We start from the raw sequence: 25,276 nt of genomic DNA on the forward strand, positions 1-25,276 counted from the left end.
TTAAGCACCTCCAGCCAATCATTACTCTCGCTTTGCTCTCCTTTCGGAGGACTAACGAGCAATCGGAGTTTTTTGATAAATCTCAGTACACCCTGTGCAAGCCATATTGAGGCTTTGCTGTCCTGTCTTATTAGAAAGAAGCGGGGGCTAGAAAACGAATTGAAAGAAGCGAGAGAGGCGAAAATCAAGGTAGAGAGGAATTCCGAGCAAATGAAGAAGGAGCATGCAGCATGCAGCATTAAAAGATGCCAAGAAGAAGTGGGAGGGAGAGAAGTTCATTTCTTCTTATTAACGGCAAGTAGCGCCCAAGGAATTCTTCTCTAGAACGTCGGTCCATTCAAGATCCGCAAAAAAGCTCGCTTCCCCGATGATGGCCCGGTACTCCGTGAGGACGGGGAAACAAGCAGTTCCAAATGTAAACGGGTGAAGCTGAACAAATCATTGGTGCCGGACTTTCCGCAACATCAAGCAAATGATGATTTCTGATTGTCCAGCTGGGTAGTGCTTTGCTCCAAGTGGTTTGCATTTTTGTATAATGTGATATGTTCTTACTTCTTATTCTTTGTCGGTCCGTGTTTTGCGAGGGCCGTTCTTGGCCGGGGAAGTGACGTGGCGTAAACTTTGCGTGCCCTACAACAACACATCAATCGGCCAATCAATGTTCATCTTGATGGCATCCGTGCACAATAAAAGATTGAAGAGAAAAAGAGCACCGCGCAACCTTTTCTTCCTTCCTCCATCACCACAATCATCCGGTCGAAAATTACAAAAGGTGAGAATGTCGTCTTGGGCGCCTGCAAGCGCCCGAAAACCTGCTCCTCAGCACACCTTTGATCGTGATTATGAGGCTACACGACCTCAAAGGGGTGAATCGCTGTATCAATGGGCAACAGCGGATTACTTTAACATGAATCATAAAACATGGCTTAACGGGTATACAATGATTGATCATGAATTAAAAGTGGTACCCAAAACTGAAAAGTTTATGTTGACTGCTAAAGTGGCAGACGAAGAATGCGCAAAGTGCAAAGAAATCAATCGAACCAGAAAGGAAGGTGAACCAAAGATTCCTTGCATCGTCAGTAAAGTTGACGGTCGTTGTGCTCTGTGTCTTGTTACGAAGCAAAAGACTTGGGCTTGCCAAAGCGTATTGCCAGCCAGCTATCCTTGGCCTTCAAATGTTCCTCGCCGTGTTTCAAAACCAGCTGTTCCTCCTTTTCAGCAATCGTCACCGGTTTCGCCACGTTCAACATCTCCGGCTTGGACTGTGGACACAGTTGGTGAGGAACGACGTCGTCGTGATGGACGTGATTCTCCTCGAGAACGAGCACCTCGTCGTTCTGCCAGTCCGGTAAGGCAACCACGCTATTACACTCTGAAAGCGCCCACGCCCAAAGAGCCTGCTGAAATGATGGCTCAAAGAAAGAGACGACAATCAGTTTCAGCCTTTGAAGTGGCAAACAGCTCAACGAAAAGCCTTTCTCACCGTGCATCAACCGTTGAGCCTGGCTCTCGTGGTAATGATGACAGTGGAGTTGTTCGACCAGCCGAAATTGCCATTAGTACACCACCAAGGCCAGCTCCTGACGATGACGATGAACCCGAGGAAGTACACTTTTCAAAGGAACAAATTGAAGCATTCAGTCAAAGTAAGAAACAAACATCTACTTTACCAAAAGAAAGAGCTGGTACGAGACAATCAACCACAATCGCTGGATCTTCTACCATGTCAAGTCCAATTGTTGATCACCTGAAAGGGGTTCATGACATGATTAAAGGATTGGAAGATACAAATTCAGCCCTTCTTAGAGAACGTGCCGAATTGTTGTCAAAGATTGAAGAGTTGCAAGCACATGATGGTCGTGCAGAACGTGCAAATATGGAGTTAAAGATTGCAACTACGGAGTCAGAGATTGAAAATTTGCAAATCCGAAACAATATATTGCGCCAAAAAAATAAGGAATATGAGAAGAAAAACAAGGAATATGAGGAGAAGTATGAGGAATCGCATAAACGAAGCATTCGAGCGGAGGAGAAAGTTAGTCAGCATGAGGCAACGATGAGAAACATCTTTGGTATGGTGCAAAAGTACCAATAAAATATAAAATTTATTCAAATCAAAGTCATAGCACAACATTGAAAAAAGTGAAAGCGTCATCTCTATATACACAAAAAATGTCTCTACAATCTATAGTAATCAGAATAAAAATTTGTATATGACCCTCTTATCGACCCTCTTATCGTGTGAAAGTGTATTACCAGTGTGTATTGCGTTTTTGCTGTAGTAGTACATGCTTAGCTGGATGATAAAAGTCCCTTTGTTCCCTTTGTTCCAAAGACGACCCTGGCGTGCGTGCGGGCAGGCGCTGGGGCCCCGAGAATGACATTATACTCCATAGTTGTGCATGCATAAATGAATTTCATCTCTTTCCTTCTTGACATCATCTCGATCGCTCCGGCAACCGTGTAAATACGTGTATTGAGGTGGATCTTGGTATTTATTGTTACTCCTATTCATTTGCACAGCACTTTGGTCGGTTCAACAACCTCAGAATGGAACAGGAAACCATTCCTGATGTGGAACCGCCTCCTACCCCACCAAATGGCTTTCCAGATGACGATGAAGCTCCGCTGAGTCGTGCTGAAGATGCTCAAACGCCAAAAGAACGCTTTACCGAAAGTGGTGCGCAAAAGGATGCGTTATCTTCACGTATCACACAAAGAGAAAATGGACAAAGACCATCAATTGGAACACTTTCATCTTCATCAAACCGAAACCATGATGGCGTAAGAGCATATTACCATGCGGCAAATTGGTATGTAATGACCGGTGCATATTGGGTCAACGACTATGTAAGGCTACCTGGCAGGCCTGACTTTGGGCCAAAAAGCAGTACATTTTCTTGGGAAAATGTCAGACTTGCACAACATCCATGTCCATCGTGCAAATACATCAACAAAAGTAAGCCAGTAGGGTATCCTGTTTTACCTTGTCTGGCTTCGACAGATCTTGATCGATGCGTTTTTTGTCATTGCACAAACAATAGGCCTACTAGCCCTTGCAATGTTCGACCACGCGGCGACTATCGTCATTCAAGCGTAGACGGCAATCGTTCACGAAATGACTTCTCGTTGATGCGGAATTGGGATAGGACCCAGAGACCATACTCATACGTTGACACGTACGACCGTGCTGGGTCTTCTTCGAATGATAACAGAACAAGAAGGTATTCGGAGATCTTGCCTAATGGAAGCGAAACTTCTCGCGCCAATGAACAAAGTAACGGTCAGAAACGCAGAAGAAGCGAAAAAGACGAAGGAAGTGAAAGAAGAAGCAGTCCTATCCGCAAAGAAGCTACTCAAGCACGTATGCAACCACCATCTGAAGTACATGTGTACGAAGCTCCAACTCAAAACGATCCTTCATCAACACCAACAAGCGTGAACGGAACAAGTTCGACTTCGGAAGATCCTGCTGTTGGTCTATTGTTTCCAAATGAAAACGCCAACAGCTTCGGAACAAAGGGTGCTGATCAAAAGCAAGCTACAGTGCCGGCTGTCGTACAAGCATCATCGCCGGAAACGGTTGCGGTCAAGACATGTGGGTCATTTTGTACTTCTGCCGCGATTCCACCACCACAACAAGCCGATGATAATGATGCTGATAATGACGTGATGCAATTGCTAAAGAAAGCTCATCAAAAGATGGAAAGTGGTCGTTTAAAAGAAACGAAAGAAAAAGAAGATTTGAAACAAATGGCTAGTCAATTACAAGATAGGTATATACGAATTAATAAAGATCTGGAAAAGTTGTATGAGAAAAATGAAGAATTGATACAGGAGAACGAAACTTTGAAGCAAGATAATCAAGAATTAAAGGATGGAATGGAAAATCTGAAGCAGGAGAGTGAAAATTTACGGGACACCCTCCGAAACGTGAGAAGAGAAGTCTCGAAAGCTTTGGCCGGTCTAGAAACAAGTGATGGTTAGAATGACTCAAGAAATTGATCAAGAAGGGAGAAGAATTTTTCTCACACCGCTTTCCATGAATACGAGCTGTTAATCAAAATCAAAACTGGCAGTATTTCTCTCAGCGATTTTTTGTACGTAAGCAGGTTGTACATCACAAGAAGACGAATTTACAGTGTAAATTATGTATCATTATCCGAAATGAATACATTTCTCAAAGAAGCTTACGTCTTTCTTAAATGTCTCGCTTTCTCTAGCTGTCAATTGAGCCTTTTGTTTCATCAGCTGGGTCATTATGCATTGGTGCAATGATTGGATTCCCTGTCAGCCAAAACCTCGGCCCAGACGTACGTGCGCTTAGGCCCCGAAATGAGGGTAAAACTTCATTATTGCGCCTACGTACATTAACCCTTCCTCCCTCGTATCACCTTCCATTGTTTCGATTATTGTTCAAATACGTATACCGAGGAGGATCCTGATAGTTGTTTCTGTATTGGACAAATCACCGGTGGACAATGGCTAAAGACGTCATCACAGACGTGAAAACGACTCCGATACCATCTAATGGGTTCCCAGATGAAGACGCACAAACATCAAGAGAAAGTGTCATCGAAAATCATGTACAAGCAAATCATTCAACTTCACGTAATCTAGTAAGCGAAAAGCAATTAAGACCGTCACACAAAGAAGTTTCATCTTCACGGAATCAAGACGACGATGGTTTAAGAGCATATACGCGTGCGGCCAGCTGGTATGTATTACAAGGATACGGACTTTATCAGCTTAATGACCATGTCTGGCTACCTGGTAAACCTGACTTTTTGTCTAGAATCAGTACTTTTTCTTGGAACAAAATCAGGTACGCAAAAGATCCTTGTTCATCGTGCAAACACATCAATAGCTTTAAACCATACGGTGCGCCTGATTTACCTTGTCTAGCTTCGCCAGATTTTGATCAATGTGTCTTTTGTTATTGTACAATCTTTAGACCGAGCAACCGTTGCCATGTTCAACCATGTCAAGAACTCTTTCGTCCGACAATGAACTGGTTTCCGCAAATGTGTCAGTGGAACATGAATCAGATGGAAATGCCGTATGGCAACTCGTATCCGAATGCTTCCACGTCTTCGTATGACAACAGACCTAGAACGTATCACGAGCATTTGCCAGATGAACACCAACATTCCAGTACTCACAATCAGACGAGCAGCCACAAACGCAGAAGAAGGGACGAAGAGGAAGAACAGAGGGAGAAAAGAAACAGCCCTGTCCCCAATGAAGTTAGCCATTCACGCACTGCGAATCCAGTATACGAAGCTGTGTGTAAAGAACGGGCTGCTCAAAATGATGCTCCATCTACAGAAACAACGCCTGTGAGCGAAACAGATCAAGTTTTGGGCAATATTGAGCACGTTTCACTCTCTGCAAACACCAGAACGGTTGACGGATGTAATGACGAACAGACTTCAACATCTGTTATCGCACAAAGATCACCGCCGAAAGCAATTGATGCAAAGACAATAGCGACATTCCCAAGTTCTGGTGCAACGCCCCTGACAGAACACTCTGATGAGGATGACTCATTGTTCGACCTTAATAAAGCTGTAGAGAAGTTGAATCGTGACCGTCTAAAAGAGAAGAAAGGAAAAGAAGAATCAAAAGAATTGGTACGCTACTTGCAAACAAGGTGCAAGCAAATGTATAGAGATTATTTCAATTCGAAGGATGAAAATGAAGGATTGAAGAAGCAAGTTGAAAATTTGGAGAAGGATAATGGGAAATTGAGAGAGAAGAAAGAAAAAGAAGAATTAGAAGAATTGGTACGCTACTTGCAGACAAGGTGCAAGCAAATGTATAGAGATTATTTCAATTCGAAGGATGAAAATGAAGGATTGAAGAAGCAAGTTGAAAATTTGGGGAAGGATAATGGGAAATTGAGAGAGGATCTCGAGAAAATAAAACACCACAATGAAGAACTGGAGCAGTGTGATAAGGATCTGAAGCAAGAAATTGAAAGCATGAAGCAGAGTAATAGGGAAATGAAGCAAGAAACTGAAAAAATGAAGCAGAGTAATAGGGAACTGAAGCAAGAAACTGAAAGAATAAACCAGAGTAATAGAGATCTGAAGCAAGAAGCTCGAAGAATGAAGAAGGTCAACGATAAATCGAAACAGAGAAACGAAGAGCCTCGAGTCACGTTACAGGACTGTAGAAGCCGGCTGAACGTGCAAGAAACAACAGTGAAAATCAAAAAAGAGACTTGACCGAGAAAGATCCGTTCATTGCGGCTTTTCATGATATTATCACCATCTATCACAGTATAAATATTACTTTCTTAGTGAAGCTCTACCATTTTCCTAAATGAAATTCAACTATTTGGCCTGAAAAATGATTGTGATTGCGAGTTGACCAAAGCGGTGAAGTGGCGCTTGCTCTAGACGAAGAAGTTTGGCCGCTGTGTTGATTATACCTTCTTTTTCATCAGCTTAGTCAAAGATCAGGTAGATTAGGGTGTTGAAGTGCTTCTGTGCTTTGCGTAATGGTTTGTATTTCCCTTTATCCCGATCTTTGGCTCTGACATGCGTGCGCTTGGGCCCCTACACATCACGGCCATAATCAATATTTCTGCATGAGTCAATATTTTCCACCTCTTTCCCTTCTCATATCACCTTAAATCTCCTTCATACTTTCGAGACCGAGTAAAGTTCGTGTTTTGTGTGCTAAACTTTTGCTTTTGCTCTTGCTTCCTCGTTCGCAACGCTTTTGGATTGATTATTCGATATCATAATGCCGCAAGAAGAAGTCTCTTGTGACTTTGAGCCGCCTCCGACACCAATAAATGGTTTCCCAGATGATGATGACCCTCCGACAAGTCTTACTGAAGATGAACAAGCATCAAGTGAGCGTGTCCAAGAGAGCCTTCAACAAGCAATTTGTTCAACTTTGCGTATCACACAAAGCGGAAATGAACAAACATCATTAGCACACCACGATTCATCACCACAAAACCTTAATGACACGACAGCATACGAGCGAGCGGCCAAGTATTGGGATTTGAGTAAGGAGATTAAGGTCAATAACGAAGCATTGTTGCCTGGCAAGCCTCGCTTTCAGCCTAAAAATTCAAGATTCAACTGGAAAGATGTTAGGTACGCAAGCAAGGAGTGCAAATGCTGCGAGTCTATCAACAGCAATAGGCCGAAAGGAAAGCCTCGTCTACCTTGTCTACAATATTCTAGGTTTGAGAGATGTGTATTTTGCCTCAGCTTGAACCGAGAACTTTTAGATTGCGGTCCTCGTCACGATAACAGGCCTCATTCACATAACAGTTATCCGCAAGTGTGGTCGCAGAGAGGGTACCAAGGAAACGATGCATCATTGCAGACAGCTCCAACATACTACAGCGGTTCCAATCATGTTGCTTCATCTTCCTATGATCACACAAATAGGAGGCATTCCCAGTCGTTGCATGATTCTTCCCGCAACTACGATCAAGGGAACGGTCATAAGCGTAGGAGAAGCGACAGAGATGAAAGAAGTGAGAGAGGAAGCAGTCCTGTTCGTAATCAAGCAGAACCATCACGCATACCAGGACCTTCAAGCCCACCTTTAAATGAAGCTCTGACTCAAAATGCCGCTCCGTCAACATCAGTATCAAGCATTAATAGTACAAATCAAGTTTCGAAAGATGTTGCTGTTGATTGGTTCTTTTCGAACACCACTGCAAATCGTGATATCAACGGTGATATTTGTAATCAAATGACAGGATCTGAAGCTGTAAAAGCATCATCACCGAAAACAGTCAGCGTAGAGAAAATCGAATCTTTTTCGATTTCAGCTACGACGCCAACCGTACCGCACTCTGATGACAAATTCCTACGTTTTGAAGAGCTTTTTCGTAAACTTTCAGAGGAAAGGAAGGCAAAGGAAGAGCTACAAGAAAAGTCTGATCAGTTGCAAGATAGGTACAACAGATTGAACAAAGTATTGGAAAAGGTGGAGGAGGAGAAAGAAGAATGGGTGCAGAAAAGTGAAAATATGATACGGAGAAATGAAGAATTGATGCAGAGAGATGAAGAATTGATGCGGAGAAATGAAGAATTGATGCGGAGAAATGAAGAATTGATGCGGAGAAATGAAGAATTGATGGCGGAGAATACAAAATACAAGGACCATGTCAGAGATTTCACAAGTGCTTTTGACAGCCACGGTCAGCTGAAAATGATACAACCAATGGTAGAAGAAGGGGAAATACCTTGATATACTGCCATGGACACTGGCGATCAATAATGAGAAGGTTTGAACTTCTCTTCCCGTTCTTTTAAAAGAACCAGATTGAATACCACACGCGAAAGAGACATAATCATATCAAATACCGATCACATGTTTTCCCACCGTTTCGCAATTGGTCGCATAGTAAGTAGATGACTTGAGTTGATATACATTGCGAATAATTCAAAGTATATTTCGGGGCATTCGTCTTTCCTTGAGGCCCAAAGTTTCAACTTTTCATCATTCTTCCGATCCAAAGCTATTGCAATCGACTCTGTTGCACTGCATTTGCATATGGAGTAAATTCTGAGGTTTACTCCATATGTTAGCCCGTCCGTGCGTGCGTGCGCAACGGTTCCGAAAAATGACGGTCAATATATATACATGCGTAATTCACTTTCACTTCTTCCTTCTCTCATATCACCTCTATTGCTTCAAAAACGTGTAAAGACGTGTGGTTTTCCTTTCGTTGCTGCTTTCTCGCTCGCAAAGTATTCTTTCGGTCCTTAGAATGACCCAAGAAGACTTTTTCGACATCGGACCACCTCCGATACCGGTAAATGGGTTCCCAGATGACGATGACGATGAAGATCCGATGAGTCCTACTGAATACGCGCAAGCATCAAAAGAGCACATCACGGAGAGCCTTCCACAAGAAAAAAGTTCAACTTCAGGTATTACAGAAAACAATAACGAACAAAGACCATTGATTGATCGGGTTTCATCTCCACGAAGTTATAGAGGTATGAAAGCATACAAGCGAGCGGCCAAGTGGTGGGACTTGAGTGAGGAATTTCAGGTCAACAACCATGTCTTATTACCAGGCAAACCTAAGTTTCAGCCAACGAGTCCACGTTTTTCTTGGAATGACGTCAGGCTCACAAGAGAGGAGTGTGGCTCTTGCAGGTTTATCAATAGCAATAGGCCAGAAGGGATGCCCACTTTACCTTGTCTGGAAGTGCCTTACTTCGATCGATGTGTATCCTGCATAAGCACTAACAGCCTTTCTATATGCCGTCTTCATGACAAGGGGCATCAATCACGCAACGATGATTTACAAGTGCCGCAGTGGAATCGGGGACAAAGGGGAGGTACAGTATGGCAAACGCCGCACCAACGTTGGTACGCACAAGATCGTGCTCCGTCATCTACCTATGCTCACAGACCTAGTAGAGATCCCGAACGCTGGTCTAAGGATCAGAAGAGAACTCCTGTTCATAGAAGAAACAGCAGAGATGAAGGATTGGCAAGAGAAAGCAGCCCCGTTCGCAACGGAGACAAACAGATGGCTAGGGAACATTATCCTGTCTATCAAGAGGGTAGTCGATCACGAATGGAACGATTATCAGAAACACCGGTGTATGAAGCTCCGACGCAGAATGCTACACCGTCAAGATCAACAGCAGGTACTAGTGGGACAAGTCGGGTTTCTAAAGATGTTACAGTTGAAGAGACTACCAACACTCTCAAAGCTAATGACGATAATATTAAGCAATCTACAAGACCTGACGTTGTACAAGCATCTTACATGCACACGTTTGGCTCAATGACTAGTGGGTCACCTTCGACTTTTGCTATGACGCCATCATCAACGATGCCTGCTGATCCAATATCCTCTTTAAGAAAAGTTCTTGATGACAATTTGCAATTGAAAATGGAAAATGAAGCTCTAAACGAACTATTTGACGAGTTGCAAATGAGATACAATCGAACGAACGAAAAGGTGGAAAGGTTGACGGACGAAAATGAAAAATTGGTACAGGAAACTACAAGATTGAAGGACACATTTCGAGAAGCGCTTTTGAAAATCATGGCTGACTGAACATGAGGCAAACAACGGTGGATGATGTAAAAGTACGTTGTATAATGATCTTTTCATTACCGCCATCCGTACATAATAGTGATGTAGAGTAGGAACAAGATCCGTAATGAATGTATTTACCTTAGTCATTCGCCTCTTTCCAAGTGAAGCTCTACCTCTTCTCTGTAGATCCAACTGGGCTGATACTCAATACTGTGATGATGAGCATCAGCGCGGATCAGGGGCGTAAGTCTACCTTCAAGGAAAATGCAACTTTCTCTCTTTCTTCCGAATCAATATTTATTGCATCCCACTTTCTCACATTTCAAGCTCTACAATCACACAGATATCTTTTCATACATGGTGTACCAGTGGAAATAAAGTACAAATTTTATCGTATTATGGCGTTACACTGATTGTCCATGCTCGATGTCTAATCGTTCTCTTTCCTTGCGTATCGCGTTCTCTAGCTGAAGAAGTTTGGCCTTTGTGTTGATTACGCCTGTTGTTTCATCAGCTGAACCAATGATGAGATTGAGTAGGGTACTGAATTGCGTTTGTGCATTGCGTAATGTTTGTGGTGGCAGAGCGGAATATTGGTATAGCGGATCATACGGTGCAGCCGGCTTCTTCTTCTTCTCTCCTTTCTCATCCTCTTTTCCTTCGTCAAGTGTAGCCTTCGACATCTCCTCCGTCTTGCCTTTTCGCCTTCTCAATGTTGTAGACCCTTTCTCAACTGCAGCATCGTTCTCTCCTGCTGTGTCGCCCATTTCTTCGCTTTCAATGTACTTCAACTTTGACAAATGGACCCGATCGCCATTAATCTCCACACCAACGCTTGCCTTCATGCGTGCATCCCAATTACGGGTGAGGTGAGGCGAGCCAAGTTGCATGCGTGCTTTGCTCAACTGAAACAATCCACGTGAGATAGCATCAGAAGATGAAGTTTGCGCTTTCATATACTCATCAAGTGTAGACAGATACTCTTGCAACAATCCATCCAGAACAGTAAGCTTGCCCTTGGCGTTCTTCTTCTCATCCTGACCAGAGCCAACATCATATCCCTGCACGGCTTCATTGTGCTTAAGGGAGGCTTGCAAACTAGCAGGCAAAGCATTCTCATCTCCATCGAGCATCGACCGTGGTAATGTTGAATGGTGAATAGCAGGTTGGTCATCTTCTGCATCAAAGAGGGTCTTTTGCTCCTCCTTGTTGACTTCTTCTTCTGACAAGACTGAACCATCTTCAAGCCTTTCATAAAAGGTGATTGCAGCCAAACAGATAAAAGCTACATTGGTAGCGCCAAAAAGGTCTGAAGTATACCGTATGCCATAGAAAATACCCAGCATTGCACCTCTAAGGAAGAGAACCGCAACCAAGAAGCTCGCTGCTTTGGCCCGTATGCGTGGAAAACCCTCAGCTGACACAGATATATAGTTCACCAAGATGAAACCCAAGATCTTCAAAACGTTATGATCCGATTTGCCCAGAGTGCCGTACCATCCATTCCACATGTTACGAGTCCAGATCAATAGCACAGGTGCATTGAGAGGTAAGAGCCAAAAGAAGATATTCAGAAGAAGCACTTGCTGATTGGCAATTGCTGTCGAGTGTTCTTTCCTTCTCTCGTCACTGCGAGATTCGACCACAACCGCTTTGACGGTATTGATGAATTGTATTACGAACAAAACCAAAAAGACAAATTGGATCGGCAAGAAGAGGTAGATCGCCAATGCCAAAAGCGAAAACACGGCTGCTCCTTTGACAAAATCTCTCTTAGTCAACGATTCTTTGCTTGGATTTTGCTCTGATCTCAATACTCTCTTGCCCATGACGGATAGCGACCTGATTACCACGTTGAGAAGCGCTGCCATCAGAACTACAATACCATAGGCCGTAGGAATGAAGAGAACTGCCAAGAGAATGATGTGCAAGATTGGAGAAGCGGGTATGCCAAAGGTGAGGTTGGTAATATGAGTGTATTCGTCTACACCAAAACGTAGGAATGCAATCCTCTGCAAAATCGAAGCAGCAAACGAAGCAAACAACAAGAGTGGCAAAATAAACGGTAGATGCACCGATAGAGCACTTATCGTTGCGACAAAAGGAGCACCATAATTCCATTGTTCCCAAACGATTGATGAAAGTAACAATACGATAGTCAAAGGCAGCGCAACGATGCCTGTGCGATATCGAGACAAGATCAACCCAAAGCTTGTCTTCCAGTCGACGCTGATCTTTATTGAGTCAATCTCGCCGCAATCATTTTGCATCAAGTTGAACTTCATCCCTCGATTCTGTCCTCGCGATGGTGGCATGAACGGAGAGGAGCCATGCAACATCAACTTCAATCGTTCGCCAGAGTTCACAGCTGGGTACCATTGTTGGTCACCTGTCGATAGGCTCTCTACGTGCAACATTGGCGCACTATCTACCCAATCTTTGCAGCTTTGTAATGTATTATGTGTGGGTATAAATTCCAAAGTATAGGCAAGCAAAGTTGAATCCATATCACGTACTATGTTTACGGTAGATGGTTGACGATGTGTCCCACGAATAAGGAAGCCTCTGCTTGACGAATGCTCCTGGACTGACAATGGTCCTTCTGCAAAAACAAAACCGCTAGGCGAGCTTCCTTCTCTGTGATATTCATCGACCAGAATGCTTGCTGTTGCATGTCGTACTAGATCGTCCTTTGTGATTGAAAGAAAGTGGAATCCGTTCTCCGGTAGCTCATACCGATGGTCAGAGATGGGAAAAGTCGGAAATTCTCCATCTTTCGACAATCTGTCCTTGCTTCTTGATGGCGGGATGAGATCATAAGCGGAAGGCAATATCCATCGACACTTCTCGGCCCTATCGCAAAGAGCAACTCTCACTTTGGCTTCTTGATCCATAGGCGGACCAAAGCTCTTGTCCAGCCCAACTGGATGCTTAGTGAGTAATTCGAATCCTGTGATATCTCTCTCAGGAATGTTAAATGATTCGCTTTGAACATTTTGCCTTGCTTGGCGATCGGCAACGAGTTCGGAGAGCTGGAATGAAGTTTCTCCAATCGGCAAGGTAGAATGCTGTAGCTCTTGACTTCTTGCAATTCCCAACACACGTCTCCATGCTTCTCTCCTCTCGCTCATATTGTCTTTGCCTCCTTCGATTCGCAGAACACCGCGAGCAATTCTTTCACGTAACTGATCACACCACATCATAGCCAAGTGATCAACGCCACTCCAAAGAGCAGCAAGGCCGGATGTGAAGGCGGACAAGGATGCCTCAGGCTTCCATAAGCGTGCCAAACGAAGTGAAGATGCTTCTGACGATAGCTGATCATCCAAGATACCTCCACTCAAAGAGATCAGAAGGATGTCATTTGATGTGTCTCCTGCCGCTTTCTCAATCTCTCGGTAGATGTCTTCAAGTCCCGTTTCCATTGGAACAGGTGGGTAAGCATGCGGACTTGATAGCGTTATGATTGTCTCGACACTTCCTTGCCTGTGATTGTCTTGCAAAGTCATTAATCGTGCTACTATCCCACCCATGCTGTGCGCTAGAATCGGAACCTTTGTCGAATTCGTATAGATCGACGATTGCAGGAAGGCTATCACATCATTCAGATAGACTGCTTGCTCCCGCATTGTCTCGCCATGGAAGGCAGAGAAGTCCTCATTAAAGTCTACAGTCCACCAATCCACTTCACCCTTGACGCTATCTATTCCTTCACCTCTTTCATATAGATGATGTGAGCTGCTGGCAACACTGCGCACTTGGCCATAGCTCCCAGCATTGCCGGGCACAAACAGAGCTGGCCTGCCCGTGGGAGGTGAAGGTGTCGATCCCGGCGGTGCTTCGCGATAAAGGTAAAGCTTGTATTTTGCATCTAGACCAACAGGTGAAGGAGCATGATAGCGCATATACGAAGGCCACATACGAGACATCCGACATCTTTGCTGTAAATGCAAATTCTTTGAAAGATTGACAAACGATAACGCAAGTTGCAAGATCACAGCAAGTGAGAAAAGAATGACAAGACCAATGCTAATAGTATTGAACGAAAGGAGACCTTCATTCTTCTGCCCATTTGATCCTGAGCGTAGCTGTCTCCTTTGCTTCAGCGAGACCCATCGTATTAGACGTTGCCACATTACTTTCAATCCATCTGCGATCACCTTTGCTGAGACAAAACGGGCGGACAAGATTGTGGTGATGATCAAGAAGGAGCTATTGGCTTGTGCACCAAACAAAAAAACCTATCGATTTAGCGTTGTCCGTTTGAGAGCGCGTAATGTTGGCAGAAGCATTTATCGTCATTCGCTCTAGACTACTTGCTCTCATTCTTGGTGAGGTATAGCCCCTCAGGCTCATGGTACAAATTCTCTCAAGCACTATTCAATCTCATACGTTCTTTGTACACCTTTTCACATTCCGCAAAGCCTTCTCAAGCTCATATATGCGCTTTCTTGCGGATCTATCTTTCGCCCTGTATATCTCATTTTCTTTGCGTAAATTTGCCACATAATCCACATCACTTACTTTCTTGCGTTTCAATGAAACGATTGTTTGATCTTTCTTCTCAATTAAGTGCTCCAGATCTTTTATTTTAGCGGTCATGTTCTCTTTTTGCTCAAACTTTTCGCGTTCTATTTGTCGTATTTGTTGAAATGCTCTGTCTAAATGATTGACACAAGAGCAACATGAGCATTTTTCAGAATGTTGATGGGCTTCACTACGTTCTCTTACATTTTTTGTTTTCCTTCGTTTGGCAGATGAGGAAGAAGAAGTCTCCTTTGACGGGTCAGATTGTATTTGATCCCTTTCTCGTTCTTTTCCTTTCCTCTTTTTGCTCGTCGTTGCGACCGGTTCAGGAGAGGAAGAAATTCGCCGACCTTTAGGGATAGGCTCCCTCATTCTTGGCCTAGGCTTTGGGCGAGTACTTGATTCACCTTTCTTTGGCTCAATTTGGGTATCCTTGCTAGGTCCGCAAGTCTTGTTTACGCCGCATGCTGCTTGGGTCTTGTCCAGCATGAAGCAGAGTAGACAGCGCTCAAAATCTTTACTGATCACGCAGTCTACTCTTGGCCAGCTCTCATTTTGACCAAAAAGGTTGGCTTGCGAACATATGATACAGCATTGATTCGCTAACGAGGCTGTATCAAGAAAGCGCCGCAATGATTTCTTCTTTGAACTTGAGAGATTATCGCTTTTGATCCTAAAGTTGACATGCAAGCCAGAAGTGAATGTAGTCTGATTCTTTGGATCGATGTATTGTGAAATTTTGTTGAAATCGTCCATCATCTTCTCTTTTGTTGTTGTCAAGAATCACGGTTAAAGAGAAGAAAGGGGTACCGAGAGGTCCATGCAAGCGAAGAAATACACCGCGCCTGGCCCGAGAAAAATACGAAGAAAGTCGTGTGCGTTTGTACGCGTGTGATGCACTTTGACATTCTTCACCATCATCAACCTCACAACTAAGCATTCATATCAATTGTTCATTGCAACGCATTGATTGTATGGCTACAATTTGACAACGATGAATGATGCAAGTGAGGTGCACGAAGCAAATCAATTACAAGCAGATTTCACATTCCTCCGCCAACTTGCACAAGGTGTAAATGTTCGACTTTCAGAGCCGTTGCAAATTCCTGGAAATGATGGACACGCAAATTTGTTAGCCGTCTCTAATCAAAGAGGACTCTTGTTTGCTGCCACAAATGATGGCTTTCTTCTTCACCCCTTGAGGGACCTACGGCAGGAGTTCAAGGATGCCAAACGTGATACAGTACCGACATTGAAGCCTTTAAGATCAATTGCAACAAAGTCAAACGCAGACTTGGGCGAAAGAGTTACTTTCCTGCGTACAGCAGACTCAGAGCAGAGTATCGTTGTGGGTTTGGCAAACGGTAGGATAGCCATATGGTCAATCGAAGCTTTACAAAACAGTGATTCAGCCTCGCCATCCTTCATTGTCCAACCATTAACGCCTGATCTCATCCTGAGAGAGATTGTACCCAATCCTTCCGACAGACCAGAATTGTGTGCAGTAATCTTCGCAAAAAAGGATGAGAATGCCAATCAGAGCGGCTCTGTTGCCATGCTCAACATACGATCGGGACAATGGCAAGGTGATATCAGCACCCCAGATAATGTTCCGGTCACCTCAGTCTCTTGGTCAGTCAAAGGCAAACAATTGGCACTGGGTTTGGAAAATGGTCAGATAGCACAAGTCACGCCTGAGGGAGAGCTGAAGAGCAGCTTACCAAAAGCAAAAGATCTCACAGATGATTATTATGTTGACAATATTCTCTGGCTAGAGAACCACGTATTCATTGTCACTTACAACAAACCTCAAACATCCGAAGAGCCCGAGCATGCGTACGAGATTTACGCCCTACTTCGAGATACCAGTGCAAACAACAAGATCACATTTGTCCATTTCTTCGATCCTGCTCCTCCATTTGGTGACACTTCCCGTCGAGGACATCGATATGTATCTTGGCTCAAGGCTTGGCAACCTATGAAGCATATGCTCTTTATGGCAAACACAAGCAGTACAGACGTCGGGTTGTTGGGATGCTCAGCAGAAAAAACTGGACAATCTGCTTGGGAAGTCCTTGAGTTGGAGGATACATCGCGACCTGCGCTACCTTTCTCGTCGGTAGACAGAAGTGCAGATACATCACCCATTGGTCTTGAGATGGATGTGACTTCGGAAGAGGCGGTCGATGATCCACAAGCTGCTGCTCGAGGAGAAGATGGAAAGGGCAAGTTATCAGCAGTGCCAATCATGTTGGTTTACACCAATGATGGTGTTCTTCTAGCCTACCATGTTATCAATACATCTCAATCGGCAGGCGCATACACGCATATGGTCTCACCAGGCCAGCAAAGCAAATCAAATGATTCAGCGATGACAATCAGTACAACATCGGAAGGATCAAATACGGCAGCGGTACCACAAACTTCGGCATCACAGACCAGTCAACCTACGTTTGGTCAGAGCACGTCATTTGGATTCGGCCAGACCTCAGGATCTAGTCAGAAGCCATCATTCGGTCAAGGGTCAGGGTTTGGTCAAACATCTGCTTTTGGTTCAGGATCATTCGGTGGAAGCCAAAGCGGGAGCAGCACACCTTCTTTCGGGCAACCTACAGGAGTTAGCCAAAAGACATCATTCGGTCAAGGATCAGGATTTGGTCAACCTTCTGCTTTTGGCTCCGGATCATTCGGTGGAAGTCAAAGTGGTAATAGCACACCTTCATTTGGACAATCTGCACAAATAGGCGCGAAAGCGCCTTCAGCTTTTTCAGCATTCTCTGGTAGTGGTTCAGCTTCTCCTGCTTCGGGCGGGTTTGGTGCTTTTGCATCAAAAGCAAATACAACAGGGTTTGGAAGTGGTGGAAATGCATTCTCCTTTGCTTCTACCGATTCATCTAAACCAACCAAGTCTGCATTCTCTTTTGCTCCCTCAGAATCCAAAACTGAGCAGCCGTCATCGGTATTCGCATCTGGACAGAGTAAAGATGCAGGTGAACAGAAGTCTGCATTCTCTTTTGCATCCTCTGCTGCACCCAAACCTGAGCAGACCAAGACTGACCAGCAATCTCAGCAACCATCACCATTCGGATCTACGCAAAGTAAGGATGCCGCTGATTCGAAGCCTGCTTTCTCCTTTGCGTCCTCTTCCACACCCAAAGCTGAGCAGCCATCACAAAAGGCCCAAGATAAGGACACAAGTGACGAGAAGCCTGCCTTCTCCTTTGCATCTTTCGCATCTTCTGTACCTAGCGCTGAGCAGACAAAGACTGAGCAGCCGCCACAGCAACCATCGGCGTTTGCCTCTGCACAAGATGAGGAACAAAGCAAGGATGACCAAAAGCCTGCTTTTTCATTTGCGTCTTCTTCTGCGCCTAAATCTGAGCAGCAAAAGACTGAGCAGCCGTCACAGCAAGTATCGGCATTCGGATCTGCTCAAAGCAAGGATACAAGTGACAAGAAACCGGCTTTCTCTTTTGCAGCCTCTTCTGCACCCAAGACTGAACAGCAATCTCAGCAATCATCATCATTTGCATCTGCCGAGAGCAAGGGTGCAGCTGATTCGAAGCCTGCTTTCTCTTTTGCATCTCCTCCTGCACCCAAATCTGAGCAAAACAAGACTGAGCAGCCGTCACAGCAACCACCGGCATTTGCATCTGCACAAAGTAAGGATGCAAGCGACCAAAAGCCCGCATTCTCCTTTGCGTCTTCTTCTGCAGACAAGACTGAGCAAGCATCGACATTGAGCAGTGCCCCGGTCGAAAAGAAGGATGCAGCAGCTCAGAAACCTGCATTCTCCTTTGCATCGTCCAAGCCTGTTGCACCGAATGAGGGAACGAAGGAGCCGTTCAAAGGTTTTTCATTTGCCCCTTCATCGACAACGCCAAAGAAGGACGAGCAAATCACGAAGGAAAGCACCACTCCTATCGCTTCTCCTTCTCCTTTTGCTCCAAAGATGGACAATGAACCAAAAGGTGCGGATGCAGTTACCCAAAAGCCTGCTTTCTCTTTTGCATCTTCTACAGCCCCCAAGACTGAGCAGCCGTCGAAACCTGCAACTGCCCAGAGCAAGAATGCAGATGTCCAGTATCCTCCCTTCTCCTTCGCGTCTTCTTCGGCACCAAAAAATGAGCCGCCATCGCAACAAGCATCGTCATTCAGCGCTGGTCCAGTTGAAAAGAAAGACGCAACAGCTCAAAAACCCGCCTTCTCCTTCGCATCGTCCAAGCCTGCTGTGCCCAATGAAGGAACAAAGGAGCCCTTCAAAGGGTTCTCCTTTGCTCCTACATCAACAACGCCAAAGAAAGAGGAGCAAGTGACAAAGGAAAGCACCACACCCATCGCTTCACCGTCACCTTTTGCCCCAAAGACAGACCAACAGCCAAAGGCTGCAGTTGAGCCAGTTGCTCCGGCTGTTCCTATTCCCGCTCAAGTAGCAAAGACGCCGAAACAAGTATCAACCCCCATTTCCAACCCGCCGAAGCTTTCTGTACCTGCTGTGGATACAACAAATCCAAATGACGTTCGAGGACAAGGTTTGCAGGAAGTGTTTTTACAAACGTACTTGACCATGGAGAAAGAGTTGGACATCCTGAAACAGAATGTAGAAAATTGTGCAAAGTTCCAAAGTCAGATTCGCAAATCGAGTAACGAATTGCTAGAAGCAGAAGATCTAGCAAATCCGGGATTATGGACATTCGGTGAACTTGAAGCAAAGTCAAGAATTGCACAAAGTCTTCTTAAGGAGTTGGACGTGATTAATGAAGGTTTCAAGGGAGACGAATTTCGTGTCAAGCAATTGAGGGCTGAACAGGTCAAGACGGAATTGAAACAAGAAGAGATTGAAAAGTTCTTACGTGCAAAGAGCGATCCGAACTTTGGCAAGATGATCAAAGTACGTCAATTGGGACCCGAGCATACAGAGAATCAGCATAAGTTACGCAGAGGAATCTTGGATCTACGACAAGCACTTGTAGACTTTGATGGACAGTTGGAGATGATCCGTAGATCGGTCGTAGATGCAAGACTTGGCAAAGCAAAACCCATGGAAGTTCCAAGTATCGATCGCATCAACAGAAGCGTACGAAATATCACACGGTCAGCTGAAGCAAAATTGCTGGAACTGGAAGCGCTAGAGTTGACGTATGAATCTCTCTTCAACACTCGCTCGAACAAAGAAGTGAAGGAATTGAATGGATTATTCTCATTGTCGCTAGGTGGGCTTGATGATCGTTCGTTTGGTTTTGCCGACAACAGTTTCCCTTCTTTGGGCAATATTGCTCCTCATCTGCCGAGTTCCACGATCAAACAGGATCAGGATAGTGCTGCACTGCGTGCCTATGAACGACACAAGCAAGCAGATAAAATTCGTGATGCTTTCCTCAAAGCCCGGAAAGAGCCTGTGCTGAATACGAAAATGAGAAGGAACAATGGAGAGCTGAAACAAGAAAAGGCGTTTGAGGCTTCTGATTTGGACATGGTCTTTGCAAAAGGTACTGTGAACCTTGATGAGAGTCGGCAAGAAAGATTGACAGCAGCAAGAGAAAGAGAAGAAGCAGAGAAGGAGGCTAAAGCAAAGAGGGAAGCAGAAGAGGCGGCAAGATCAAAGAAAGTGGCTGATGACGAGAGAGCAAAGGCTGAATCACAAGCCTCTGAGTTTGCCAAGTCCTATGCTTCTCTGCAAAAGTCGGGTCCCAAATTTGAGCCAACACCATTCACTGCAGCGGAAACAAAGGCAAATGCAAAAGGTCCAAGTGCACCTGCTTTGAACTTTGGGGCCACCTTGCCTCCAGGTGCCCTTGATTTCTCATCATCGGGATCCTTTGCACCACGATCAATGACTTCGAATGAATTTGCGCCTGGGCAAAATTCATTCGGTCGTACACACCACAATTCGAAATCAAGCAAAAGACAGCCTGCGGTGGCTTTGCAAGCTCCACAGCCTTCAGAGACACCGTCAACGTTCAAGGCCGACTTTTTCGCGATGCCTGCATCCCAGATCAGCAGTAAGTCAGGTACGGATGCAAAGCCTTTGGATATTACAACTCCTCCTCTAAAACCGCAAAATGATCCTAAAGCGAATGCCAAAGCGTTTGGCTTTGGAGCTTGGTCACCACCAACTCAACCAAGAAATGAAGTCAAGAATGGATTTTCGTTTGGTATGAACAATAGCAATCCAAGTTTTTCGAGTTTTGGTAATGCCGCTGCTTCATCTACTGCAACCACTTTCAAAGGTTTGCAGGATTTACAGCCAATCTCAAGTGACAAGAACAAAAGTTCATCTAGCGGTGCAAGTGCTAGCACGCAACCATTCTCTTTTACTCGTCAAAGTGCACGATTGTCGATGGATGACGTAGATGGCGACGACGAAGAAGAAGAGGAAGAGGAAGAAGAAGGAGATGGAGAAGAGGACAATGACGACTACGAAGATGACGACGATGATCCTGATTACTCAGACGTAGATGAAGAAGAAGATGAGGAAGAAGGATTGAGTGCGGTCAGCGAGGGAGACGAAGAAGAAGAATAGTACAAAGAAACAATATGTACAATATCATAATCACACCAAAATAAAAACGTAGAATGTGTAATATGCAGGAAATAAAAAAGAACAAAATGTAATCGAAAAAGCTTTGCATTGAATTGTACACAGGTGAAATTGCTGAGTATTGTACTAAATATTTATAATTTACCGTTTTATGAGGACTTTGCTTATTGTTGTGGAGCTGGATTGGATGTTGAAGTTGTCAATGGAGCTGCTGTGTTTGATACAGCTTGGGGAGCGTTCTGTGCTTCTTGTGGCCGATCAGAGACGGGGATTGGAGCGGAAGGAAGACTTTTGTTCAAGGTCTGATCCGACATTCCATTTGCATGCTGGATTGGTTGTGTCCCAGTGCTTGCCGATGATGCTGGCACGTTTTGAACAGGTGTTGCATTGATCTTCTCCACCGGAGGTGCTGCCGGCACACTTGGCAAATTTGCTGGAGGTCGATTTGGCGATTGCATTGACGAGGGACGTGCTAACGATCCGCTTATTGGACCTGGACCTTGGCTTGAAGTAGCAGACAATGCTTTTGCACCGGCAGAATCTGGCGTTTGTGCAGATGAACTTGCACTTGTTGCCGAACCAGTTGATGGTTGTCTACTATGCAACAATTCGTGACTCAGTTGTGGTGGTCGACCGGCTGTGAGAGGCGTACCTTGTGCTGTTTGTTGTGTTTGTCGATTCAATCCAGTAGCAGGAGAAGGGCTGACAGATCTCACAGGTGGACCAATCGACATACTTGGCATCGACAAAGGTGACTCGCGATGAGGTCCCGAGAGAGGCGAACGAGCAGGCGTATGACGCATTGGGAATGAACCACTTGGTTGATTTGAGATATTGCGTGGTAAAGGCTGATTGCCATTCATCGATCCAGGCGATCGAGCAGGATAGCCTTGAGGAGCATTCTGACCACCATAAGATGGTGAGCCATTAGGCTTTCCTGCTCCAGGAGAGTGTTGGGGTGGTGGTGGTGCAGATGCTCCATTAGTCTGACTACCGGTCGGAGATGCTCGCGAAGGTGCGCCGGCATGCTGAATATTTTGTCCGACAGGGTTTTGGGGAGGTCGAGGAGAAGCTGCTGGAACATTTTGCCCACCACCAGCAATCGATTGAGGAACTTTTGGAGCACTCATTGCATTGCTTGGAGGTGCTTGCATAGGTAGAGGCCTCGAAGCCATCTGCTGTGATCCTTGTAATGTCTGCATTGGCGGCTGATAAGGTGGAACAGGTTGTGATGGACGTGCTTGGTGCACTGGGTTTGATACTTGTGAAGGTGCACCTCCTGCAACGTTCCTTGCTGCTTGATCTGCAGACGTAGGAGGAGATTGACTGAAAGGCGGTCGTACAGGCTGAGGCACGTTCGTAGGGTGTGAAGGTGAAGGGTAAGGGTAATGAGGCTGCTGCTGCTGCTGCTGAGGGGCTTGATAGCCATAAGGAGGTTGTTGCATATTATTTTGATAATTGCCATACAACGTCGTGTAATTTGGAAAAGAGTTCTGTTGCCTATCACTACGTTCAGCACTGTAAGCAGCTGCGGAAGGATATGAGAATGTCTCCTGAACTGGACTCCTTTGTGAAGGCACGACAGGCGTGTTGGCTTTACTGGATTGTGTAGAAGCATTTTGTTGAGGGATTGACTGGAATGTAGGTCCTTGAGGACGGGGTTGACCAGGAGCAGGAGGTCGACATTTGGAACAATAGAAATCTTCATTTTCCCAATCACGTTTGCTCCTACCTACTTTACGATCGAATGCGTTCCAACAATGTGTATGTTGCCATATACCACATTGCTCGCAACAGACAATTTCCTCTGTATCGTCCAAATTGATTCCACTTTTGCCGCATATTTCACAATCCAATTCCCAGCTATCGTCATCCTGACCTGCACCTTGAGCATCCAGCAATTGATCGTCATCAGGAGGTTGACCTCCATTTGCGATAATTTGTTCGCGCTTCAATTTGCGCATCTCACGTAACCTTTCTCGTTCTTCTCTTTCATCAATTTCTCGTTGCACTCTCTCTTCTGCTTCCCTTTCTCGAGCCAGCAATCTCTCCTCACGTTCTCGTAACCTTTCTTCACGTGTACGTGCCAAAACAATCTCTTCTTGCTCCTTACGAACTTTCTCATCCTCTTCAGCTCGAATGGCAGCCATCTTATCCTCCATCTTTTGACGTGCAATTCTATCACGTTCCTTCTCCTCACGTTCGCTTTCTTTCAGTGCGATACGACTACTTCTCTTGCGATTTGCCATTGCAAGTTCATGAGCCCTTTGCTTATCAGCTTCGTCCATATCGGCCATCACTTTTGGTAGAACAGTATCTTTGAGTAATTGGTGCAGTGCCTTTTCATCGGGATGCCTCGATTTGGCGAACCGAGTTGACATCCATTCCCATTCCTGACGTGTAACGACCAAAGCCTCAAATTCAATCCATTCAGGTTTCTCCTCTTCTTTTACTTCAGGCTGCACAGATTCTTCTTTCACATCTGCCTCACCAGTCTTGTCATTCTCTTCTTCCTTCAAAATTCCGTTTAGAGCATGAGTGGAATCTTCGTCCTTTACAGCGGGATCTTCCTCTTCTGCTTCTGTTGTCTCTCCTTCTCCTTCTATTAGATCTTCCTCTTTGATCGCCTCGCTCTCATCTCCTTCATCTTTCATGCTCACGTCAGCAGTCGTGTCAACTTCCACGGCTGTAGTATCATCTTCTGGTGGATCAGAAAGGTCAGAATCTCCATCATACAAAAGCTCAGCTGGAATTTCTTCCCATTCTCCTGTGCGTCTACTGCTTCTTGTCGACCTCGATTGCTTTGGAGCTGATTCACCATTGGCTAACCTACTCCTGGGTGACGATCTGGTTGGAGGTGTGCGTGGTAGACGAGCTGATGGCTTTGCAGGTGTTGAGCGAGCACTCTTTGCTGGCGTCCCAATATTTGAAGTAGAAGCATTGGCTTCGGCTTCTCTCTTTCTCTTTTGTGCCTCCCTACGAGCTTCTGCTTTTGCTTTCTTTGATGACTTTTTCGGTGGTGCTTTTGCTTTAGGTGCTGCAGGTGGGGCCGGAGGAGGATGTTGGATCCATAACCGATTATCATCGAATAACCAATACGTATTATCTTCTGCATCCCAACCGATCGGATCTATCCTCCAAACTTCTGCATCTTCTTCGTTCTTGACAAGCTTTCGGAACTTTTCAGCATCCCATAGTTGCCATTCGCACAATGTATGTATTGAATCAACTTTTTGCTGTAAGGGTAGCGCATGCCATGATTGGGGTTCTTCTATTGTTCCTAGTAGGGGAGCATCAGGATCACGATTGATGTATTGTTTCCGCAGATGTTCTTCCCAGTTTTCATCGCTGATATTCCGATTGAGCGTAAGTGTATACAGCAGTCTTCGGAATAAGTCTGGAATGACTTGCATTTCAGTTCCATTCAGATCGTTTTCAAGAGCATCTGATTCGAAACCGCTGAATCCGAAAGCCTCATCAAAGGTGAACAAGAATTGGCAGATGGCAGCAAACTTCCACATCGTCCGTAGTCTTGCAATGATCGGGCTGAGTGGAATGACTGGCGCTGGCGGTTTTGAAGATGATGCGACTGGTACGGTAGAGGCTGCATCTTTTTGAGACTGCTTTCCATTCTCTTTGCTGTTGCTGCCTTTGGGCGTGCTTTGAGAAGCACTTCTGTTACTGGGAGCAGAAGCAGCTAGATTTGACGCAGCTGAAACGGCTGCAGCACGTCTTGGGGGAGCCATCTCTGCTAAATCGTGACGATATGCTCTCTTGTTTCTAATGCTGAAGTGGGAGAGGGAAGCTTGATTTGAAGAAAGAGCAAGACGTGATAATCTTCGGCAAGTCTAATCGATCTTCTTTGTGTTGCAGTCTTGGTGGAATGACCAGACTGGTTGGAACACAGCAAGCGTCAGATTAGCTTAAGAGACCTGCTTCAGTAAACAGATCAAAAGAGCACAATTATCCAATCTTTTTCTACCGAGATCTTTCGGAATTGCCTTGCTGATTCTGATGATCGAATGGATGTCGGGTGAGAGTAAAGAGCTTCTTAAAGAGTTAACGGAAAAAGAGCTAAGAATGAGAATGTCTAAAAAAACGCGAAAAACATACTGCCGACGCTGCGTAATACCAAGAAAATGGCCTTGCCACAGGCAGAGTGC

General features: G+C 45.0%; 8 protein-coding genes across 8 annotated transcripts; 5 read left to right on the forward strand and 3 right to left on the reverse strand.

Annotated features, from left to right (window-relative positions):
- Positions 1 to 778: 778 nt before the first annotated feature.
- On the forward strand, positions 779 to 2,098 carry FA14DRAFT_158452 (uncharacterized protein; the record flags this gene model as incomplete). Its single annotated transcript, XM_025497965.1, has 1 exon — positions 779 to 2,098. One exon carries the CDS (start codon positions 779 to 781, stop codon positions 2,096 to 2,098), a length of 1,320 nt encoding a protein of 439 aa, XP_025351940.1.
- A 455-nt stretch (positions 2,099 to 2,553) lies between these two features.
- Positions 2,554 to 3,990, forward strand: FA14DRAFT_182430 (uncharacterized protein; the record flags this gene model as incomplete). The annotated part of the gene is made up of 1 exon (XM_025501209.1): positions 2,554 to 3,990. The coding sequence occupies one exon, from the start codon at positions 2,554 to 2,556 to the stop codon at positions 3,988 to 3,990; it is 1,437 nt and encodes a 478-aa protein (XP_025351941.1).
- Positions 3,991 to 4,484: 494 nt separating this feature from the next.
- Positions 4,485 to 6,233, forward strand: FA14DRAFT_175302 (uncharacterized protein; the record flags this gene model as incomplete). Its single annotated transcript, XM_025500587.1, has 2 exons — positions 4,485 to 4,828; positions 4,958 to 6,233. 2 exons carry the CDS (start codon positions 4,485 to 4,487, stop codon positions 6,231 to 6,233), a joined length of 1,620 nt encoding a protein of 539 aa, XP_025351942.1.
- A 523-nt stretch (positions 6,234 to 6,756) lies between these two features.
- Positions 6,757 to 8,229, forward strand: FA14DRAFT_186202 (uncharacterized protein; the record flags this gene model as incomplete). Its single annotated transcript, XM_025501508.1, has 1 exon — positions 6,757 to 8,229. One exon carries the CDS (start codon positions 6,757 to 6,759, stop codon positions 8,227 to 8,229), a length of 1,473 nt encoding a protein of 490 aa, XP_025351943.1.
- A 523-nt stretch (positions 8,230 to 8,752) lies between these two features.
- Positions 8,753 to 10,063, forward strand: FA14DRAFT_182433 (uncharacterized protein; the record flags this gene model as incomplete). Its single annotated transcript, XM_025501210.1, has 1 exon — positions 8,753 to 10,063. One exon carries the CDS (start codon positions 8,753 to 8,755, stop codon positions 10,061 to 10,063), a length of 1,311 nt encoding a protein of 436 aa, XP_025351944.1.
- A 3,146-nt stretch (positions 10,064 to 13,209) lies between these two features.
- FA14DRAFT_113999 (PGAP1-like protein) lies at positions 13,210 to 13,860 on the reverse strand (the record flags this gene model as incomplete). Its single annotated transcript, XM_025496028.1, has 1 exon — positions 13,210 to 13,860. A coding segment is annotated over one exon (651 nt), but the record flags the coding sequence as incomplete, so codon positions are not given.
- A 446-nt stretch (positions 13,861 to 14,306) lies between these two features.
- On the reverse strand, positions 14,307 to 15,367 carry FA14DRAFT_91587 (uncharacterized protein). Its single transcript, XM_025503064.1, has one exon. It carries the CDS (start codon positions 15,329 to 15,331, stop codon positions 14,432 to 14,434), a length of 900 nt encoding a protein of 299 aa, XP_025351946.1. The 5' UTR covers positions 15,332 to 15,367; the 3' UTR covers positions 14,307 to 14,431.
- A 5,795-nt stretch (positions 15,368 to 21,162) lies between these two features.
- On the reverse strand, positions 21,163 to 25,142 carry FA14DRAFT_162590 (uncharacterized protein). The gene has a single exon (XM_025499679.1). The coding sequence runs from the start codon at positions 24,857 to 24,859 to the stop codon at positions 21,278 to 21,280; it is 3,582 nt and encodes a 1,193-aa protein (XP_025351947.1). The 5' UTR covers positions 24,860 to 25,142; the 3' UTR covers positions 21,163 to 21,277.
- Between the last annotated feature and the right edge of the window lie 134 nt (positions 25,143 to 25,276).

Source organism: Meira miltonrushii (assembly GCF_003144205.1).
Source record: "Meira miltonrushii strain MCA 3882 unplaced genomic scaffold FA14scaffold_6, whole genome shotgun sequence".
NCBI classification, from domain to species: Eukaryota; Fungi; Basidiomycota; class Exobasidiomycetes; order Exobasidiales; family Brachybasidiaceae; genus Meira; species Meira miltonrushii.

What these genes read in the sequence shown, in the direction of transcription:
- FA14DRAFT_91587 (XM_025503064.1), bottom strand. Translation starts at nt 15,331, where the DNA reads ATGATGGACGATTTCAACAAAATTTCACAATACATCGATCCAAAGAAT.
- FA14DRAFT_162590 (XM_025499679.1), bottom strand. Translation starts at nt 24,859, where the DNA reads ATGGCTCCCCCAAGACGTGCTGCAGCCGTTTCAGCTGCGTCAAATCTA.